Source organism: Girardinichthys multiradiatus, chromosome 12 (genome assembly GCF_021462225.1).
Source record: "Girardinichthys multiradiatus isolate DD_20200921_A chromosome 12, DD_fGirMul_XY1, whole genome shotgun sequence".
Lineage (NCBI taxonomy): Eukaryota > Metazoa > Chordata > Actinopteri > Cyprinodontiformes > Goodeidae > Girardinichthys > Girardinichthys multiradiatus.
This window is the reverse complement of record NC_061805.1, coordinates 53042986-53064564: the sequence shown is the minus strand read 5'-3', so window position 1 is coordinate 53064564 and position 21579 is coordinate 53042986. Positions and strand designations below refer to the sequence as shown.

At 45.4% G+C, this 21579-nt stretch overlaps 1 protein-coding gene across 2 annotated transcripts; it reads left to right on the top strand.

The window, feature by feature from the left end:
- The first annotated feature begins 231 nt into the window (after positions 1–231).
- Positions 232–20923, top strand: LOC124877126 (dynamin-1-like). 2 transcript variants are annotated; one of them, XM_047380144.1, is made up of 23 exons: positions 232–529; positions 1890–1963; positions 2047–2196; positions 2409–2612; positions 2710–2808; positions 2968–3128; positions 3570–3712; positions 3802–3937; positions 4016–4083; positions 4170–4308; positions 9190–9276; positions 9359–9429; positions 10602–10653; positions 10770–10781; positions 10941–11054; positions 13425–13534; positions 13653–13764; positions 13874–13885; positions 13973–14140; positions 14219–14305; positions 14405–14559; positions 14635–14808; positions 18420–20923. In XM_047380144.1, the coding sequence occupies exons 1-23, from the start codon at positions 369–371 to the stop codon at positions 18478–18480; spliced, it is 2550 nt and encodes an 849-aa protein (XP_047236100.1). In that variant the 5' UTR covers positions 232–368; the 3' UTR covers positions 18481–20923. The 2 variants fall into 2 exon arrangements, with proteins under 2 accessions (XP_047236100.1, XP_047236101.1); XM_047380145.1 differs by having other exon boundaries at positions 233–529; positions 18879–20923.
- Positions 20924–21579: the final 656 nt, after the last annotated feature.

The following is a 21579-nucleotide window of genomic DNA, read 5'->3' as shown; positions in this document are numbered from 1 at the left end:
TCTTAAAATGTAAAAGTATTTCTGGAAATGCTTTTTCATTTGAAATATGGTAACGATTTGCTTCCATATTCTTCCAGCCTGGTCTGCTGGGTGGATCCTAACAAACATCTGACTCAACATTTGATAATAACCCGCAGTCTGACGTCACAGGATGTTAGCGGGATATTTTTCAAGTCAAAACTCCCAAATCAAACCGAATGGGGCTCTTATTGTGAAGACGTGTACCGGATGTGTGTGTGGTTCCTCCCTGCAGCAGCAGAACATCGAGGAGGAGGAGGAGGAGCTGAAGGTCACAGCTACAGGAGCATCCTCAACATCCATCCACCGAACCTCCATCACCTGTCGGTCCAAATCCCCCCACAGCAGTCATGGGGAACCGGGGCATGGAGGATCTTATCCCGCTGGTCAACCAGCTGCAGGACGCCTTCTCCTCCATCGGTCAGAACGCGAATCTGGACCTGCCGCAGATCGCGGTGGTGGGCGGACAGAGCGCCGGGAAAAGCTCGGTGCTGGAGAATTTTGTGGGCAAGTAAGTCCAGCGTAGTGTTTGTGTTTGACCGAATCGAACCAGACTGGGCCACAACCGACAGAGCCATGATGCGGCGGACGGGACCGCTGCAGGTTCTTTTTATGTTGAGCCTGGGGCCTGGTTCTGATTGATTATTGGCTGCTAAACGTGGTTAGGAACACTTGCTCGGTCACATGACTGATGAGATCTGGGATGATCAGCTCACTTGTCACCTGACCCAACTAAGAATCATGTGACGCAGCTATCAGGATCCTTTAGAATAGGGTCCAGTTGATGGTTCTGGCTGGTAAAACCCAGGGTTTAAAACTGTTGGCAGCAGTGTTTGCCCTGACACAATGACGGTTTGTTTTTGGCCCCCTGCTGCCATGATGCCCACATGCAGGGGCCTCTAATCTGCAAGGACGTCCTGACTTCAGCTTCTTGTGGTCCCAGCAAACCAGATCAGTGGCCTAGTTAGAACATCTAGATCTCCACCTCACCTTATCCCCTTCAGTCAAAGCTAAGACATCACAGACTCAGCAGCTGTGCATCTGAGGATGGATCAGAACATCAGACCGGTTCTAACAGCTTCCAGGTCTCTTACATCCTGGTCTGCAGGCCCACATTTGTTCAGGATCTACATGCTGAGCAGCTATTCTCCTCCTGCTGCTGCAGAGAGCTGAGGAGGACACTACCTGCTGAGGTCTGTAGTTTGAGTCCTGCTGGAAGCTCATGCCTGATTGGCTGATTATTTTTATCTTCACCCTCAGGATGGTCTATTTTCAACTTTGTTTTGATTGGCCACTGCAGGTCACATGACTTTGGAGGGCTTCAGTCAGTGTCTTCTGACAGTACCAGCATTAGTGTCAGGATGTCGTGATGATGTTTCAGCTCGAGCTGCAACCACACCTCACACTCCATCACTCTTACTGTAATATATTAGATTAGATTAGATTAGATTAGATTAGATTAGATTAGATCACTTAGTAACTAATGTTCTGCATGTGATTTAACAAGAGAACAGAACATCCTCATGTTCTGCTGAATGAGCAGTACGTTCTCATTTAGAGATCCAGACCCTGGTGGTCTTGTACTGTGGATCCTCTTCCCTGACCCCAGCAGAGAGAACAGTCCAGAGTGAGGGAGTCGGGGCTCCCTGAGGCGAAGGCCGGTCCAGTAAACTTTTTACCTGCTGTCCACAGGATGCAGCTGGTCCAGACATTCTCTCTGGAGCTTCTTTAAGGTGTAATGAGCCTGGAGGGGACAGGTGCTGGTGTTCCCTCTTGACCAGTGGCATAGTGTTAGAAGAGGAAGTTAACTGGTAACATGTTTTTCCATATAACCACATGTGTCTTTAATAAGCTCCTCCCCCTCCGCTCAGGGACTTCCTTCCTCGTGGTTCAGGAATCGTCACTAGGCGACCCCTGGTGCTTCAGCTCATCAACTGTCCAACAGGTGAGGCTGCAGAGACAACCTGTATCCATCCCATAACTATCAGATGTGATGTTCTTAGATCGGATGTGTTGTGCGTTGATCAGAATATGCAGAGTTCCTGCAGTGTAAAGGCAAGAAGTTCACTGACTTTGATGAAATTCGTCAGGAGATCGAAGCTGAAACAGATCGAGTGACGGGACACAACAAGGGAATAAGTCCAGTCCCAATCAACCTGAGAGTGTACTCTCCCAATGGTAACACACCAGAAACACCTGATACACATCTGACACTAAGCTGACACTCAACACAAACCCACCTGACTCTCACCTGTCTTACGCCTGACAAGATCTAACTGTCACCTGACATGCACCTGACACACCTCACTCCCACTGAGTCACACCTGAAGCACATCCGACTCATCTGACAGAAACAACATTTCTATGCTGACTCTGGTGGTTGTCTGCAGTGCTTAACCTGACTTTGGTGGACCTCCCGGGGATGACGAAGGTCCCAGTGGGAGACCAGCCTGCCGACATTGAGCACCAAATCAGAGACATGCTCATGCAGTTCGTCACTAAGGACAACTGTCTCCTACTGGCTGTTTCACCGGCCAACTCTGACCTCGCCAACTCTGACGCTCTGAAGATCGCAAAGGAGGTCGATCCACAAGGTCAAGTCTATATCTTGGACTGTAACCTCTCCCTGCATCCTGCACATATCCACGTGAGGTCAGAGACTGGAAGTAAAGGTCTGTAAATGTGTTGCAGGTCTGAGGACCATCGGCGTCGTCACCAAACTGGACCTAATGGATGAAGGAACCGACGCCAGAGACATCCTGGAGAACAAACTGCTGCCACTCCGCAGGGGTACGACTTAACAGCCAGTCCTTACTGCTCATTGGTTCTCAGCTTTCTGGTAAAGTCAGGCAAAAAAAGCAGACCAGTCAGAGTCCAGGTGTCCAATAAGAGACAGGACATATTCCAGGTGTCAACACTGAGACATTAACAGGCATCTTGTGGTATCAGGTTACATCGGGGTGGTGAACCGCAGTCAGAAGGACATCGATGGGAAGAAAGACATCACAGCAGCTCTGCAGGCTGAGAGGAAGTTCTTCCTGTCACATCCTGCCTACCGTCACCTGGCTGACCGTATGGGCACCGCCTACCTGCAGAAAGTCCTCAACCAGGTAAACAATCAGCATCTGTCCTCATTTAGACCTGATGTCAATGAGTCAGAACCAGGTGAAAGTTCAAACTTCAGCTGGTCTACACATCAGAAGATCGCCAGAAGGTTCTCTGAAACAGCTCTGAGGTTTTACTAACAGGTTTTTTGTCTAGTGAAAGCTGGACCTTTACTTATCTCTCACACCAGCGTCAGAGGTCCAGTTCAAGGCTCCGGCAGGTTCCTGTATTTGATGTCTTACATCTCATCATGTGAACATTCAGGTCCGCCCCGACCGCCTGCGGTGCCAGTTTAGCTTCCTGCAGTCCAGGCAGGTGTCTGGTCCTCTCAGGTGTTCTGTTGGCTGACCATCATATCTCCATGACTAACATCAGCCACCTTTAAAACCAGTTTCCTGTTCCTGTGTCAGCTGCCACAGTAACCTAGCATTTCTCTGTCACCCCAGCAACTAACCAATCACATCCGAGACACGTTGCCGGGGTTACGGAGCAAGCTGCAGAGCCAGCTGTTGTCCATTGAAAAGGAGGTGGAGGAGTACAAGAACTTCAGACCAGATGACCCTAGTCGCAAGACCAAGGCCCTGCTACAGTCAGTACCAGATCCTGGCACAGAACCACACAGTTATACACATGAATACACAGAACCACTCAGAACTAGCTGTATTTTGTCTATCTCAGAATGGTGCAGCAGTTTGCGGTGGACTTTGAGAAACGGATCGAAGGTTCTGGAGATCAGGTGGACACCTATGAGCTGTCAGGAGGAGCCAAGATCAACCGTGTCTTCCATGAGCGCTTCCCTTTCGAACTGGTCAAGGTAATGGCTCACACAGGTGTACCATGTGACTAGGCATCCTGTGGCAGGTAAACAGGTTCTCATGTGTCTCAACTGTAGCTGGAGAGTGACGAGAAGACCCTTCGCAAGGAGATCAGCTACGCCATCAAGAACATCCACGGAATCAGGTGGGAGTCATGTCTGCTGGTATAGGTACAGGTGCGTTTGCAGGACACGTAAGACACGTGTTTCATGACCCGTGTTCTGTCCTCAGGACGGGTCTGTTCACACCAGACATGGCTTTTGAGACCATCGTCAAGCGGCAGATCGCTCAGCTCAAAGAACCGTGCCAGAAGTGCGTGGACCTGGTGATCAGTGAGCTTGTCAACACCGTCAGGCAGTGTACAAACAAGGTACTACAGAGTACTACACAATACGACACAATATTACTACGGTTATTACACAGTCTGATTCAGTTTATTTATGCTGTGTTTATTAACAACAGATCCAGTTTATAAAGTCATTGAATCAATCTAATTCAGTCGAACCAGACAGATTCCCAGTCAGGTTCATACATTCCAATTAATCGTAACCATTGAACAGTTCAGTCAGATTCAGTTATTTATTCAAATTGGATAAAACGTTTTTCTATCTAAGGAAACCCAGCAGATTGCATCCAGTCAGTGACTTGCAGCATTCACTCCTCCTGGATGAGCATGTAGAGACAGTGGACAGTCACTGGCGTTGACTTTGCAGCAATCCCTCATACTGAGCATGCATGTAGCGACAGTGGAGAGGAAAAACTCCCTTTTAACAGGAAGAAACCTCCAGCAGAACCAGAACCAGGCTCAGTGTGAGCGGCCATCTACCACGACCGACTGGGGGTTTGAGAGAACAGAGCAGAGACACAAAGAGAACAAAGAAGCACTGATCCAGGAGTACTTTCTATGGGAAGGAAAAGTAAATGTTAATGGATGTAGCTCCTTTAGTCGTTTCACCTAGAAAGAAAGAACAGATAAACTCTGATCCAGTTTTCAAGGTTAGAGTCTGAAAGAGAGAACATAGAGTTAGTTACAGTAGAAGCTCAGTCAGTAGCCATGTCTAGGAGAGAGAAAGGGTTAAACACTGAAAGACAGGGCTATGTGGATCATCTGTAGAAGGTGAGCATTAAGTTGTTGCCAGCAGAAGCTCGGACGATGCCCCTCTCCAGAAAGGTGTCACAGGTAGACACAGAGTCAGGCCAGGTGTAGCTTCTAGGAAGAGAAAAGAGAGAACAAAGTTAAAAGCTGAAATAACAGCAAATAATGCAAAATTGGAGAGTAGTATGAGAATGTAGCAAAGAGGGTGAAAGTGGTCATTATGTCCTCCAGCAGTCTAAGCCTATAGCAGCATAACTACAGCGATAACTCAGGATAAACTAAGCCACTCTAACTATAAGCTTTATCAAAAAGGAAAGTTTTAAGCCTAGCCTTAAAAGTAGACAGGGTGTCTGCCTCACGGACTAAAACTGGGAGCTGGTTCCACAGGAGAGGAGCCTGATAACTAAAGGATCTGCCTCCCATTCTACTTCTAGAGACTCTAGGAACCACCAGTAAACCTGCAGTCTGAGAACAAAGTGCTCTGTTAGGAACATATGGACCAATCAGATCTCTGATGTATGATGGAGCTAGATCATTAAGGGCTTTATATGTGAGGAGGAGAATTTTAAATTATATTCTGGATTTAACAGGGAGCCAATGAAGAGAAGCTAAAATAGGAGAAATATGATCTCTCTTTTTAATTTTCATTCTGTAATTTTTCAAGTCATCTCGATCAAGTGAAGGTTTCTTAAGTAAAGGTTTAATTACAGCTACCTTAAAAGCCTGTGGTTCTGATCCATTTACTAAAGATAGATTAATCATATCTAAAATGGGGCTGGTAATCAGAGGGAACACTTCCTTAAATAATTTGGTTGGGATTGGGTCTAACATACAAGTTGAAGGTTTAGATGAAGCTAATATTTCTGATAACTCAGGAAGCTTCACTGGATCAAAACAGTCCAAACACAGATCAGGTTCTACAGTTATTTCCAATGTTGTCTCACTTGCTGAGGATGAAGTAATCATCTTCAGGAGTATGTCAAAGATTTTATTTTTAATAGAATCAATTTTATTTAAGAAGAATCCCATAAAGTCATGACTGCTAAGAGCTAAGAGAATGGATGACTCAACAGAGCTATGACTCTGTGTAAGTTTAGCAACTGTACTAAAGAGAAACCTAGGATTATTCTAGTTCTCTTCTATTAATGATGAGAAATAAACTGTTCTAGCTTGGTGAAGTGTCTTTTTATACAACAATAGGCTATTTTTCCAGATTAAGTAGGAATCCTCTAGGTGTGTAGAGCGCCATTTTCTCTCCAATTTTCTAACATTGTGCTTTAAAGTACGCAGCTCTGAATTAAACCAAGGAGCCTCCTATTAATGATTACCTTCTTTTTCAAGGGGGCTGCATTGTCTAATGCATCACACAATGATGAAGTAACTCTATGAACAAGAGAATCAATTTGTGAAGGGGCAGAAACAGAATTATTTCCCTCCACTGAGTTTTTCAGTGATAATGAGGAAATTAAAAATAGAACAAATTGTCTGATAATGATCTACTACAGGGCTGGGTAACTCCAGTACTCGAAGGCTGGTGACCTGCAACTTTTAGATGTCTTCTTGGTCCAACACACCTGAATATACAGTCAGGTTCTGCACTGGTCTGGTAATGATCCACACATTTGATTCTGGTGTGTTGAAGCAGAGATACACCATGGCTCAAAAGCAGTGGTGGATGCTGGTCTTTCATGGAGGTGAAGCTCAATTTCAAGATCGCTGATTCGCTGATTTCACTGTCAATCAAAAAGGGGTTCAGCCTCAGACAGATCATCTAATCATCATGCAGAAGCTGAGCGTCCGGGCCGGCCGAGGCCAGCCCACTGCCCCATAGACCCCCAGAGATGCTGAGGGTCCGATGAGCGGGACTGTGAAGCTGCGGAAATGAGTGAGAGGAAAGCTGCGTCGTTACCAGAGATAAGAAGCTGATTCTAAACAAAAGTTGTAGCGCATATTTAGTCAATGACATGAACACACAACAGTTTATATTTGATCACTTATTTTTTGACATTTTAGGGGAAGCTGAGCTTCCCTTGCAGTCTTAGAGCAATCAACACTGCTGGAAAGTATAGGGTCACCTAGAAATGTCCTTATTTTTTAATAAAACGCACAAGTTTCTTCAATTAAAATAAATTTTAATTATTATGAAATACAGTCTAGAGTATATTAATGTGGTAAATGACCAATATAGCAGGATACAGCTGTTCTTTGTTGTAATATTTCCATTGGTCTACAACAATGACCTCTGTGTTCCAGTGGCACATTCCTTCAACCAATCCAAGTGTGTCATGTTAAAAGGCTAACTGATCATTTAAAAAGTCATGTTAGCACAGCTGAAAACTGTTCTAATGATTGTAGAAGCCATAAAATTGGTCTTCATTTGGCTAGTTGTGTATCTGGAGCATCAGCAGAAAAAATGACTTTCAGTCTATTCATGTTGTGAGGAATGAGGGATAGTCCAGGAGAGAAACAGAAGATCTCACACAACGGTGCGTATTTCTCTCTTCAAAGAAAAGCACAAACTGGCTTTAATGGAGTGGCCAGCACAGTCACCATGTCTAGACCCTGTTGAGCCTGTTGTGGGACCAGCTTGACCGTATGGTGCGTATTAAGTGCCCATCAAGCCAATCCAAATTGTGGAAGGTGCTTCAAGAAGCATGGAGTGAACTTCCCTCCGTTTAACTCAACAAACTGACAGCTAGAATGCCAAAGGTCTCAAAGCTGTAATTGCTGCAAATAGAAAATTCTTTAATGAAAGCAAAATTTGAAAGACAAAATTATTGTTTCTAGTGGAAAATTTTATTTCTGACCTAAACAATGGCTTGACCATGTTTTCTATTCATTTTGCTACTCATTTAGTTAATAAAATGTGGGTTTTCTTTACATTTTTTGGGTGACCCTAAACTTTTAGTAGTAGTTTACATATATATAACACATCTAAATGTTGCAAAACACCAGCCCTCGAGGACTGGAGTTGCCCACCCCTGATCTACTATAAAGAAATTTAATTTCAGGGGTGGATACTTAGTTGAATTAGACTCAAATGTTATTAAAATGGTCAGACGGGGCAGGGTTATGAGGAAATATTCTTATTTCTTCACACTCAATGCCATATGTCAGCACAAGGTTCAGAGTATGAAGACAGAAGTGAATAGGTCTGTGGATGTTTTGAGCAAACCCGAGTTAATCGAAGATACCATTAATTTTACCAGATCGGCTTCTTGGTGGGTGTATTGCTGAATGGAGAACATCGGTTAGAAACCTGGTTGGTGGTGAATGGCTGGAATCTAGGACAATGTTTCTGATATACCATCACCCTGCTGGCCTGAGTTCAAGGCTGCATGGGCTCTGCTGGAGGACTACTACATGGACTTACCCCACGGTGGCGCTGGTTAAAGGCATCGGCTTTCTGCTGGTTTGCTGAGCTGAGCTGAGCTGAGCTACCACTTCCAATTGCCTCGTCCCCAAAGCTACAAAAAGAGTACATTCATGACATGTACCATTATTGTTAAAGGTCTATAACACCTAACAACTGTAACAGACTGACTAGCAGACACATTTATGCTTAAAGCTAAGAATTCAAATTGTATAGAAGAAGATTTAGAAAGAAATATTTAGACTGTGAAACTAGATTTATCATAAATTGCTCAACCACTTGTTCTTGGATGAGCTGAGTGACGTCTTTGTGCAGAACAGATTGAGAAAGACAAGTTTCTGTAATGACAGTAACATCAGCATCAGGTGTGCCTGCCCAAATTTGCAGAATCTTTGCAGGCAAGTTGCACACATTAATAAACGAAACATGTAAGTCAGACATGGTTTTAATCCAGTGTGAAACACGAGGTTAGGGTCCAGTGTCAGACCTGAAGACAGAAATGAGAAGAAACATTTGTGTAATTTTAACACCAGAAAGCTAACTATAAGAGTTCATATGGCTGCAGTGTACCTGTGTAGATGTTGGTAATTGGTAGATGTTGTGTCAAAGGAGCAGAGGGCCCAGTCAGATTGAATAATATTGACATGAAAAAATGGGCCAGACCCACAGGGGTCCCAATACAGAGTCTTACATCTTGGCCAGGAATGGACATTTTAACCTTTCCTTTCTTCCTGTTCCATGTTTTCTTTTTCCTGTTTTTGTCCCCTGCTTCCTGTCTGCAGCTTGCTCCGTATCCGATGCTCCGTGAGGAAATGGAAAGAATCGTTACTCAGCACATCAGAGACAGAGAGAGCCGTACCAAAGACCAAGTGAGTCCCACATTGCTCCATCTGTTCCATTTCTGAGCCCTCAGGTGTGTTGGTAACATCCTTCTCTGATATGTGTCTTCAGGTGATGCTGCTGATTGACATTGAGCTGGCCTATGTTAACACCAACCATGAGGATTTTATTGGCTTTGCAAAGTAAGAACCTTTCATTTGTTGGAATCAGATCGGATGCATTCATTGCACCACTGTTCTCTGTTGGTACCACCTGTCAGATCAGATAAGCTCACCTGTTTCCCAGCTAAATGTCAGAATCAGAACATCCTTTACTGTCACATGTACAACAACATTGAGTAAAAAGCTACCTGGTCTGACCCGGTCACAAGGGTCCTTTATGATGTTCTAGGCTTTTGGGGGCCTTTTGAGAAGTGTGAGGAGTGGATCTTCTGGGTCACGTTATTGACCTACTGTAGCTCTTTTCTCTGAGCCACCATACAGCTGGTGGACCACACACAGATGCAGTAGGTCTTTATGCTCTCAGAAGAGCAGCAAAAGAAGGACACCAGCAGTCTCTGCTGGATGTTATTTCTCCTAAGAACCCTCAGGAAGAGCAGTCTCTGCTGGGCCTTTTTCAGTTGCTCAGAGGTGTTCACCACCCAGGTCAGGTCCTCCATGATGTGGACTCCCAGGAAGAAGAAGTCAGTCCCCGCTGCTGACAAGTGGTGAAATGTCCGTCCTCCTATAGTCCACTATAATCTCCTTGGTCTCGGAAGATGTTGACCAAGTTGTTCTCAGTGGACAAGGCTGTCCGCCGCTCCACCTCGTCCTGATAGGTGGACTCATCCCCCCAGAGATAAGTCCCACCACTAGGTGTCATTTTTACTGTGGTGTTGTTGTGTTGAGTGGTGGTGCAGTTGTAGGGGTAGAGGGTGCAGTGCAGGGGGCTAAACACACCACCCTGGCACTGAGGCTGAGGGCCAAGATATATGTTGACCCAGTCTGGCCCTCTGGCTGCGACCTGACAGGAAGCACACACACATTTCCCCCAAAACACACAAACAAACCACCAGGAAGCAGCGTGAGACTGAGCGCAGTGGAGCAGCGTGGCCTAAATAGAGGCGTCGGAGGGCTGTGGCTACTGGATCCTCAGTGGTTCTGTTAGCCCTGTAGGCCAGCTGGTGGGGGTGATGTGATGTGACCCATGACCAGACAAGTAAAGCATTTCATCACCACTGCCCTTCAACTGGCCGGTAGTCATTAAAATTATGTCACATGACCTACCTGAGCTGGAACTGTCACCTCTAACATGGTGTGTGTGTGTGTGTGTGTGTGTGTGTGTGTGTGTGTGTGTGTGTGTGTGTGTGTGTCAGCGCGCAGCAGAAGAGCAGCCAGATAAATAAGAAGAAGGCTGCAGGAAACCAGGTGAGTCTCTGGAGGTGAGGGGGCGGGGCTACAGACAAATCAGTGGATTACTTCTTCACATGTTCCTCTCATTCTTCTCACCTCTATCTCTCTGCCTCTGTTACTGTGGCAACCAGGACGAGATCATGGTGAGTGTGTAAGAGGTGGGAATGCTGGGTAATGTTGGGTTTGGTTCAGATCAAGCTTCGGCTCATCTTTAGTTCTGGTTTCGTTCTGGTTAACTTTACATTCTGTTCTGATTAGGTTCCTGGTAACATCCTAACCGGACTGATGTTTCTGTGGTGCAGGTGATCCGTAAAGGTTGGCTCACCATCAACAACATCGGCATCATGAAGGGCGGAGCCAAGGAGTACTGGTTCGTCCTGACGGCTGAGGCTCTGTCCTGGTACAAGGATGATGAGGTAGGGCACACACACACACACACACACACACACACACACACACACACACACACACACACACACACACACACAGAGCAAAGGAAGCAGCTGGTGTTTTGTTCAAGGAGCTATTGTAACTATTGGACCTAGTTCTAATGGGCTTCCTGGCTGGTCCGGTCACAGTGGACAGGTGTTACCCCATGTATGAACTGACCCAGGGTGGATTAATGAGGCTCCTCTCTGCAGCTGTGCTTTTATTTGATTTTCCAAAATTTCCCAGCATGCATTATAAGGTCTGTAATGATCAGAACAAAAGTTCTGGCTTTGGCCAAGCATCTTTGTGTTCAGATACAGACAGAGGTCTGCTCCACCCAAACCCAGTTGAGTCTTAGTTGTAAAAGAATGCAGACTGTGACTCCCATCAGTAAAAGGCAGCGCCTGTAATGGTTCTAAACACAGTTATAGAGACAGAGACTGGACAGCTGATGACGGCGCTGCAGCTCGTGGCGTGGACCTCCAGGCGCCGATTTGATGTGTTGATAGATGTGCAAATATCGCCTCATACCACAAATTTACCTGCTTCTCACTGACTTTTAAAGTTATGTAACGATCTTTGCTTTATGAAGATGCAAAAAATAAAGATATGATCTCAGTTTTTATTCTGTATTAAAGTTGGATATATAAAAAACAAACTTTGTTCTTTCAAAATGTGGTTTATATTTATTATAAATATGATTATTTTCATTAATTATGAGGAACCTTGAAAGCGATATAACTGGGTTTAGCTTGGATAAGAGGGCCTTCTGAGAACCTGCCTAAATCGTTTTAATCTCCCTGAACACGACAGCGACACATTTACCTGAAGTCAAAGGTGTTAAGAACCTGCAGTCTGGAGGTAGAAGCTCCGAAGTCAGCAGCCACATCTGGGTCAGGACCATAAAATTAACTTTAATTCAGAATAAAGGTCTTGCCAGCTAGAGACGATCACCTCCTCCTTGGCCGTGGACAACTCAGTGGTCGGAGGTTGGTGAGCTCCACGCTGCACTCACCTGCAGGGAGGTGGGGCTGCCTCCGGCAGGTGCACTTGGTCCACTGCAGTTCCAGGAACCACACGCAGGATCAGGCCTTTGGAAAAATGATAACTCCGAGGAGGTCAGGGATCCCCTCCAGATGACCTCCTGAGAGCCTTGATCTGGACCATGACACCGCCTCGCTCTCCCCGTCTGCATAGACGCTTTCTCCATGGAATGAAGGAAGGTGTGCGACGCAGGTAAGCTGGTACATCAGTAAGGGTTAGTTGTAGTTAAAGGTGGAGGGTTGTAGACATTGTCCTTTGATTTCCACCTAAATAAACTATACATACACCTGCACCCTCTTCAGGGTCTACTGAGCTGGACTTCAGCATGTCCTGCTGGTTGTTCTAACTGTTTCCACAGAATGTTAAATATCAACATGAAGGTTGCTAATGGACAGTGATTCTCTACTGTTCTGTAGTTCTGTAGTTTAAGGCCCAGCATTGTGTCCTCGTCTCTCTCCTCACATCCTGTGATTTTCCCCTTGTTGACAAACCAAAATAACTCATAAAAATGGCGTCTACACAAACTGGCGATAAGTGACGGGACCGCCGACCTCCGTCTCTATATCTGTGGTTCTAAACTATGAAGCTAAATGTGGTGAAGAAGAAGCCCCAGAGAGAAGAGCTACAGGAGTTTTGTAATCATCGAATTTTTCTTTCACATTTACTAAACAACAGTTACAGTTTGTCAGGTACACAGATTACTTCTGAGTTTCACATCAGAAACTTCTTACATTCACAGTTTTGCTCCCATTGATCCAAAATAAACGGTGCAAAACAAAGCATGAATAACACTGCGGTTCTGAAAACTTATGATGATGTCGATCTATGATTAAAGTTTGATTTGGAGAAAAAATGAATGTCTGCGATGTGGCTTCAGTTCTCCACCTCTCCATCCGCGTCGCCAGTTTCTCCTATCTCTAAAGCGACCCATGGGTCAGAGTTCACTTGAGGGACCGCACATTCTCTCATCAGGTTGGTTTTTATAGATCAGAACCTTTGCGTGGAAATTATTTATAAATGAGATCTGTTTACTTCAAATCTGATGTGTTCCCGAACTACCCGCCATGTTCCGGTCCGGATGATGATGGTGATGAAGTGGTTCAGGTGACTCAAGGCATCTGAACAGAACTACTGTTGACCTGATTATTGTTCCGACTGATCGGATTTAATTGATTTAAATAAGTTCTGGTATGAGCAGTCGCTCTGGATGTGTTATAAAACCCTGTTAATTGGATCAGCCAGCAGGATACATGGTAAACCGGACCTGAGGGACACCTGAACACTCTTGGCTTGTTATTGATGCACCCCTGCAGGAGAAGGAGAAGAAGTACATGCTGCCTGTGGACAACCTCAAGCTGAAGGACATCGAGAAGAGCTTCATGTCCAGCAAACATGTCTTCGCCTTGTTCAGCACTGAGCACAGGTCAACTTCATACCTCACAGTGACCCTGTCTCTGTGTTACATGGGTTGTGTTTCAAAAACTGCAGCTGGTTCTGTTCTGATGGAACCACAGAATGTTTATGGTCTGTTGTTGCTGCAGGAACGTGTATAAAGACTACCGGCAGCTGGAGCTGGCCAGTGAGTCCCAGGAGGAGGTGGACAGCTGGAAGGCTTCTTTCCTACGGGCTGGCGTGTACCCTGAACGCAGCGTGGTACTCCTCAGTCTTTCTTCTTCACCTTTACTAAACATTACCTGTGATGCTGCAGGGTTCTACTCTGACTCTGTCTTACTGTCTCTCTGTTCCTGTCTCCGTCCTGCAGGACAAAGAGAAGGTAAGTTGTGGGTGTAGGGGTGGTGGAGATGGGCTGACTCACTGGTTTTGGGTGTTTCTGGAAGTATAATAGTATGTGTGTCAACAGGTGGAAGCGGAGGAGTCCAGTTCTGACGGGCAGATCCACAGCATGGACCCTCAGCTGGAGCGACAGGTGGAGATCGTCCGGAACCTGGTGGACTCATACCTGTCCATCATCCACCGCACCATCAGAGACCTGATCCCTAAGACCATCATGCACCTGATGGTCAACAACGTATGAAACACACAATGCACAGGTGCTCACAAACACACACAGAACATGATGTCATGTGACCTTCTTTCTGCTCCTCAGACCAAGGAGTTCATCCACTCTGACCTGCTGGCCCAGCTTTACTCCTGCGGAGACCAGAATACCCTGATGGAAGAGTCCCAGGAACAGGTGAGACCTCAGAGACGCAGGTGGGACATTCAAATAGACAAAAGAGACCTCAGCGAGAAAGTGTCTCTGTCCCTGACTCGAACTCTGTCTTTGGTCTAGGCCCAACACCGGGATGAGATGCTCCGGATGTACTTTGCTCTAAAAGAAGGCCTACACATCATCGGTGACATCAGCACCTCCACCGTAACCACGTCAGCCCCTCCGCCTGTGGATGACTCGTGGCTGCAGGTGACGGGGATGCCATCTGGACGCAGGTAACCTGGTAACGAACCAGTCTATCCTTTTTGGACAGTCTGATGGAGACTCAGAGACTCTGACTGTCTCTGAAGGTCTCCAATGTCCAGTCCGACCCCCCAGCGCCGGGCCCCTCCAGGTCCACCCCGACCTGGCGGCCGTGCAGCTCCTGGCCCTCCTTCTCGTCCCGCAGTGTCACCTGATCCTGGAGGACCACCACCCTCTGTCCCTTCACGGCCCAATAGAGTGCCCCCTCCTGGAGTCCCAAGGTTAGTGTGGTTGGACCCAGTCCGACACTGGTTTTCCGTGTTCCTGTTCTGCAGGTTAGTTCTTTACACTCTGAGACAGTCTGAGAAGATTCAGGTGTCTGTCTGTCTCAGACTGGACCGGATCAGTTTGGGGATGTGATTTAGGCTCAGGATGTGACAGAACCGGAACCTCAGAGTGTGAAGGACCGGTTTTAACAGAGAACCACCAGAATAACATGGATATCAGAGTACTGACCCCTGCTCCCTGCTCCGAACACTCGGAAGCTCACCAAACCAAATTGAATCACAGAGATCCAGTTTGGTTTTATTCAGCAGGAGAACTCTGAGGTCTGTTTTTACTCTCCATCCCTTATGAGGTTCCACACGGCTCTGGACCTCATCCAGCTTGCTGAAGATGGACATGTGGTTCCTGATAGGACGGTGGATCCTTTAAACCAAACATGGTTTCTGCATGTTTGCCAACATTTCTTCTATAATGTGAACCTGAAATAATCCGGTTCCTTACATGCAGAACCTCAGTTAAAGACCGGAAACTAGATTTGAATAAAAGTTTCTAGCAGAACCTCTGTTTTCAGATGAGTTATTGTATGTTATCATTAAAGAGCAGATATCATCGTTTTTACATCAGAATTTAAGCTCAGGTTGGTTTTTTTCAGCACATGACCAGAAATCGGTTATAAAGCCTGAAATGCAGCCAAGGTTTAGCCCGAAGCTGTGGAAAGATGACGTTAGAACAAAGATCTCAGGTATCAGTCCATAACACAGAGTCCAACCAAGAGGAGAAGGGCGACAGTGAAGTCTGCCGCTCCTGTCTGTGCTCATACGATAAAGATTATTTGGTGAATAATCCAGTGAGGAGGTTGAAGTCAGTAGGAATGTTCTCTGAGAGACCTACCAATCCAGCACCTTACCAAGGGGTTTAAAAGCTCCTTGTTGAGTCTAGTCTGCCTGTAAAGCAACACAGTGATGACAGCAATCCAATAGGAACAACAGTGCTGCCAGGATATGTTGTATCAGGGAGCTGTGCAGGTTTGGTGTTAAACATGCAGTAGCAGCAGTGAACGGAAGTAGCTGAAAGTCTCAATATTCTAAACAGTCCGTCCGTCTGTTGTCCTCGTCATGGTCTAGATGTAGGTGCTGCCTGCCGCTAAACGCTGTCACTGTCTTCAGGTAGTTCTCCTTCACATTTGGATGGAAGGGCAGTTATGTTATTATTTCATTAAACGCTGGTTACCTAAATGTGCAAAGATAAAATATTACCTGCTGTGGAGTACACAGACAGCCTGAAATGTATCATATTCAGATTCTTAATATTTCTTACATTTTCATCCCTGCTTTGATTCTATATGGTTTCTATCAGTCACATGATCAACATAAGCTCTCACCTGTTGATCTGAACGGGGTGTCTGAGGCAAGCCACCATTGATGCACTATTTTAAATAGTGTAAAAACCACATCCAAAAGTAAAAACCATGAGAAAGCAACACATACGTTCATAAACAACACCTACAGCCAGCTACACGGTCTGCCTGCTCACTCCTAGAGCTCTCTGCTGGAGCCAGACTATGAACTGTGTTCTGTCCTCTTCCTTCAGCTTTGGTTGCTTCCCTTGTATCTGACACTCCAGTTGTTTTATAATTTGGACAAAAGTTTCCAACAGAGACCGTTTTTGGTGAAAGAGGAGAACCACATGATTATTGAAGGAAGGACGGGGTCTCACTCCATCTTTTCTGTGTCAACAACAAGCAGCCACTCAGCCGTAAAACATTAGTTTTTATCAAACTGTTCAATTTCTGTGTTCATCACACAGAGACACAGCATCTTCATCCATATATGGTAATGCCTTCCTGGTTTAGAGAGGCATCGCTTCAAGTTGTCTCAGAAAAGTGTTTTAGAATGACTTCTTAAATCATTTTGGGAATTCAGAAGGCTTTGCTTGATCTATTGATTTTAAAACTTTAAGTATTTTTAGGATTTCTGCTTCTAAAACATGATATCTGCTCTTTACGCTGTGATTTCCCATCAACCAGCAGCACCTGAATGCAGCAGGTGTTCAGGTTCTCCAGTTGTTCAGATCAGTGAGTCCACGTCAGCACAGAATTATTTGTCCTTTATTTTGAAAAGCCTTTTCAAAATAAAAGCTAACCTTTCTGCTTTAAAGTGTCTGTCGTTAAACAAATGAGGATGCAAATCCAGTCTGAAACTGATCCATGATTGGTTGAAATGAAGTCACACAAAGGAAGTTCCTTCTTCTTTGTTGGTGCTGTAGAACGACACGCTGCGATCCACAAACAACCGCACAGATGAAGAAAAGAAAGAAACATCTTTCTTTTGCCCCGCCCCTTCAATCATTGTTTTATCCATCCATCCATCCATCCTTCCATCATCCATCCATCATCCATCCTTCCATCATCCATCCATCATCCATCCATCCATCCTTCCATCCATCATCCATCATCCATCCATCCATCCATCCATCCTTCCATCATCCATCCTTCCATCATCCATCCATCATCCATCCATCCATCCTTCCATCCATCATCCATCATCCATCCTTCCATCATCCATCCATCATCCATCCATCCTTCCATCATCCATCCATCATCCATCATCCATCCTTCCATCATCCATCCATCATCCATCCATCATCCATCCATCCATCCATCCATCCTTCCATCCATCATCCATCATCCATCCATCCATCCTTCCATCCATCATCCATCATCCATCCTTCCATCATCCATCCATCATCCATCCATCCATCCTTCCATCATTCCATCATCCATCCATCCATCCATCCTTCCATCATCCATCCATCCATCCTTCCATCATCCATCCATCCATCCATCCTTCCATCATCCATCCATCCATCCATCATTCCATCATCCATCCATCCATCCATCCATCCTTCCATCATCCATCCATCCATCCATCCTTCCATCATCCATCCATCCATCATCCATCCATCCATCCATCCATCCATCCTTCCATCATCCATCCATCCATCATCCATCCATCCATCCATCCATCCATCCTTCCATCATCCATCCATCCATCCATCATTCCATCATCCATCCATCCTTCCATCCATCCATCCATCCTTCCATCATCCATCCATCCATCCATCATTCCATCCATCCATCCATCCTTCCATCATCCATCCATCATCCCTCCCTCAGTAACAGTTCTGTGTCTCTTTGGCTGTCCCAGGTAAGACAGCAGTTGAGTCGTCTCACCACCTTAGGAGAAATATCCATCCATCCAAGTTTCTGTCTGTCTGTCTGTGTACCTGTCCTCTCTGTTTGTGTGATCCTGTTCTACCAGTACCATATAAGGTAAAGAGGAAGCTATCAGGTGTGTCAGTGACCACCCCCCATATTGACCATATATGGTTATTCTTTCAGAATCTCAATCAGTGACCAGTGAGGAGTTCACCAATGGTACGTCAGCTGTCTGTTTGATGTCACTGTCTGTGCATCCCAATCTCCAATCAGATTCTTGCTCTGTGACCCCACTCACCTCCTCTGCGTCATCGTTAGTCATGTGACTGAGCTGTCCATTGCCCTGTACCGGTTTGTGTCTCTGTTGATCCGTTTCCTGTTTGTTGTCAGTCACAGAGCTCCTGCATCTCCATCCCGACCCACCAGACCAGCCTCTGACTCCGCCCCATGACTCCGCCCTCTGGCTCCACCTTTTGATTTCACCCAATCACAAACAGTTAAGCACAAATATGCACCAACTAGCACAAATTCAGTCGTGAAGATTTAATACTGGTACTAGTCCCGGTTCTGTTGGTCCAGTGATCTCAGCAGAATGCTGATAACCTCACAGACATTGAGAAAGTTCAGCTGATGGTTCTCGATGGTTCCAGTGTTGGTTCTGTCTGGTGTCAGCTGGGTCTGAAGGATTTGGTTTCCAGTGGCTCTAGACAGGCCCATCTGATTCCTGGGTTCTCCAGTTGTCCTGTTAGGTTTGATCTGGTTCTGATTCAATTCAGTTCTTGCTGATTCACTCTTCTTGTCATTTGTTTTCTCTCTGTGTTTTTTCCTGTCCTGCATTTTGTTCCCCAGTCGTCCCAGTAAAGGTAGCCCCGCCCATGGAGAGAGCCCCCAGTCCTCTATCGAGGGTTGACCTGAAGACCTCTGAGTGTTTGTGTCTGTCTGTGAACCGTTTAATTCATGTTGATGATCATAATTAGCTTGTTGTGATGAATCCAAACCATCTGCTGTCTGAGGTGAGACAGGTGAGACAGTGTGGACATGGACAACTCCAGACGTCCTAAACTAAAGACCATGACGTATCACTCCGCTTTGGATCTTCAGGCTGGTCTAGGATCAGTTATGGATTTTTATCTTCAGTTTCCTGGTTGGTCTCCAGAATGAAGCGGAGATGTTCGGAGATGTTTCTTTACAGTGTAAAGTTTTATTTCTAGTCTTTTTGTTGGTTATTTATTGTCTGCTGCTCTTATTGATCACATGTTCTGCTGGACTTGGGTTTTTACTGATCCAGTGTGGTTTGATCCAGTTGGTCTGTACTGAAAACCCTGTTCTGTGTATTAGTGGTGCTGCCTCATCCGGACCTTCTCATCAGATTCCAGTTGGTTGTATGCAGGTGAAGATTCTCAGTCATCCCGGCCATGATAAGTCCAAAGAAGGTCAAAAAAACAACTGGACTTTAGATCTTGTAGTTGAAGACATTTTGCTCTTCGTTCAAAGAGCTTCGTCAATAAAAAGCCAGTGAGGGAGAAGTTCCAAGATGGTCATCTAAATCCACATTCAGGTTAGACTCCCTGTTGTTGTTGGTGCTGCTGTTGGCCTGGATCACTGGGAGATGTTTTGGTTGGGTCCAAACCAGATCGAACGGTTGATTACATCTGGTTCAGTCTGGCTTCAGTTGGCTTTATTTAGGCCCTACAGGTTCCAACCGGTCCCAGCTGGTTTCAATCATTTCCAACTGGTCCCAGCTGATCTTGAACTTGTTCCAACAGGTTTAGACTGGTCCTAGCAACCAGGTGTTCCAGACCGGTTCCAACTGGTTCCTACTACTTCCAGTAGTTCCTCAGTGGATCCACCTGAGCTTAGTTTGACTTCATTACATTCATATGTTTGTTAGTTTAAATCAACCCACTCCTCCCAGTTATCATCAGACACCCGGCCATTTTGTTCCTGTTTGAATCTTCATGAGGTTCCTGGTTTTAAGGTGACATTTCTTTGGGTTCCTTAATGCAGAAGACTGGTCTAAAAGGGATTCTGGGTCAATGCAGCAGTCTGGACTTCAGTTGTACCCGACAGCAGCTGAAAAACCTGTTTCTGTTGGTTAATCATTTAGATTCTGTCCTTTAATGGAGCATCAGGGTGTTATTGGTTCAGATTCATATCTGTACCATGATTGGTACACAGCCAAGTGATTGGTTCTGATCCGTGAAGGTTGATCAACTAACCAAAGGAAGGACTGAAATCTTCCTACTCATCAGAGCAGTCCCGGCCCGGCTAGTCTTCAGGATGGTCCTAATCTGAGGAGCATCTGATACCGCCAGTCTCACCTGTGATCATCAGCCAACCAGAGAAGACACAGAGGAACCAATCAGAAATATGTTGGTTTTCAACCTGAAGTAAAATATGTTTGCTGAGCTTTCTCCTGTCTGTTCTTTAATGCCAACCATGTGATGAGCTGATTGTTTCTGACCAGGTTCTGATGAGCTGATTGGTTTCTAGAACCCGACTGCCTTTTGCTAAACTGATACCTTTGTCACAATTTGATTCTGATGACCTGGGTAGGTTCTGATGAAAGGAGTGGTTTTAAATGACTGGTCTCTGATGGATCTTCTCATGAGTTTACTCGGTTTTCTCTTGGTGTTGTGGTGTCGGTGCCGTGTTAGAGGAGCTCCATGTCAGCGTGTCGTAGGCGTGACGTGTTCTCAGTGTTAGTCCCAGCATGCCCAGTAGCTTCTCTGTGCTGTTTGGTGGTAAAATGTTGGACTCAGCAGCAGTTCAGTGTTCAACTCTAATGATGATAATAATAAACTGCCAAGCTGCAGCGCCCCCTGCTGTAACTCTGTGATTACTGTGAGTCGTGATCAAATGTGGTGACCTCAATAAAGTTCTGTCAATCAAAACCACTGACCTCACTTCTTTATTGCAAACCAAAGCAGGCTACTGGTTAAACAGGTTCAACTGGAATCATGGAACTGGTCTTTATTGATTACATAAAACTGTTTAAATCGGCGTTTTAACATTTGTAACAACTGTCCTTTCTAATGGATTCAGTGATATTACATTGAATACAATGAAACCACATATTTACATACACTGTATGAAAAAACACCACCTGTCTTTTCTCACTGACTGACTTTAAATCAGGCTGAACTTCTCTTTCAGCTCAGTAAGGATTAAAGAAATTATTTCTATATGCTGAATGTCAGAATAATGAGAGTTTGCACACAATAAGATCACTATGCCTCAAAGGGAGAAACACCTAAACCTAAAGAAATAAGCCCAGATAATTGGACCTCCACCACTCTGGTTCATGCTTGGATCCAATTTCCAGATGCCTGAAGGTTCCACCTTCATCTGTTCAAACATTTGTTTGAAGGTATAAACAGCATGGGGAAGTCCAGCCATCATACGGTTCAGGAACAAGATGGGTGTCGTGTCTTAGACATGAACAGGTTCTGGTCCAAACCCCAGAACAAAAAGCTAAATATCTTGTGAAGATGCTGCTGAAGCTGATTGAATCATTATCCATTGTAAAGCAAGTCCTGAACCAACATGG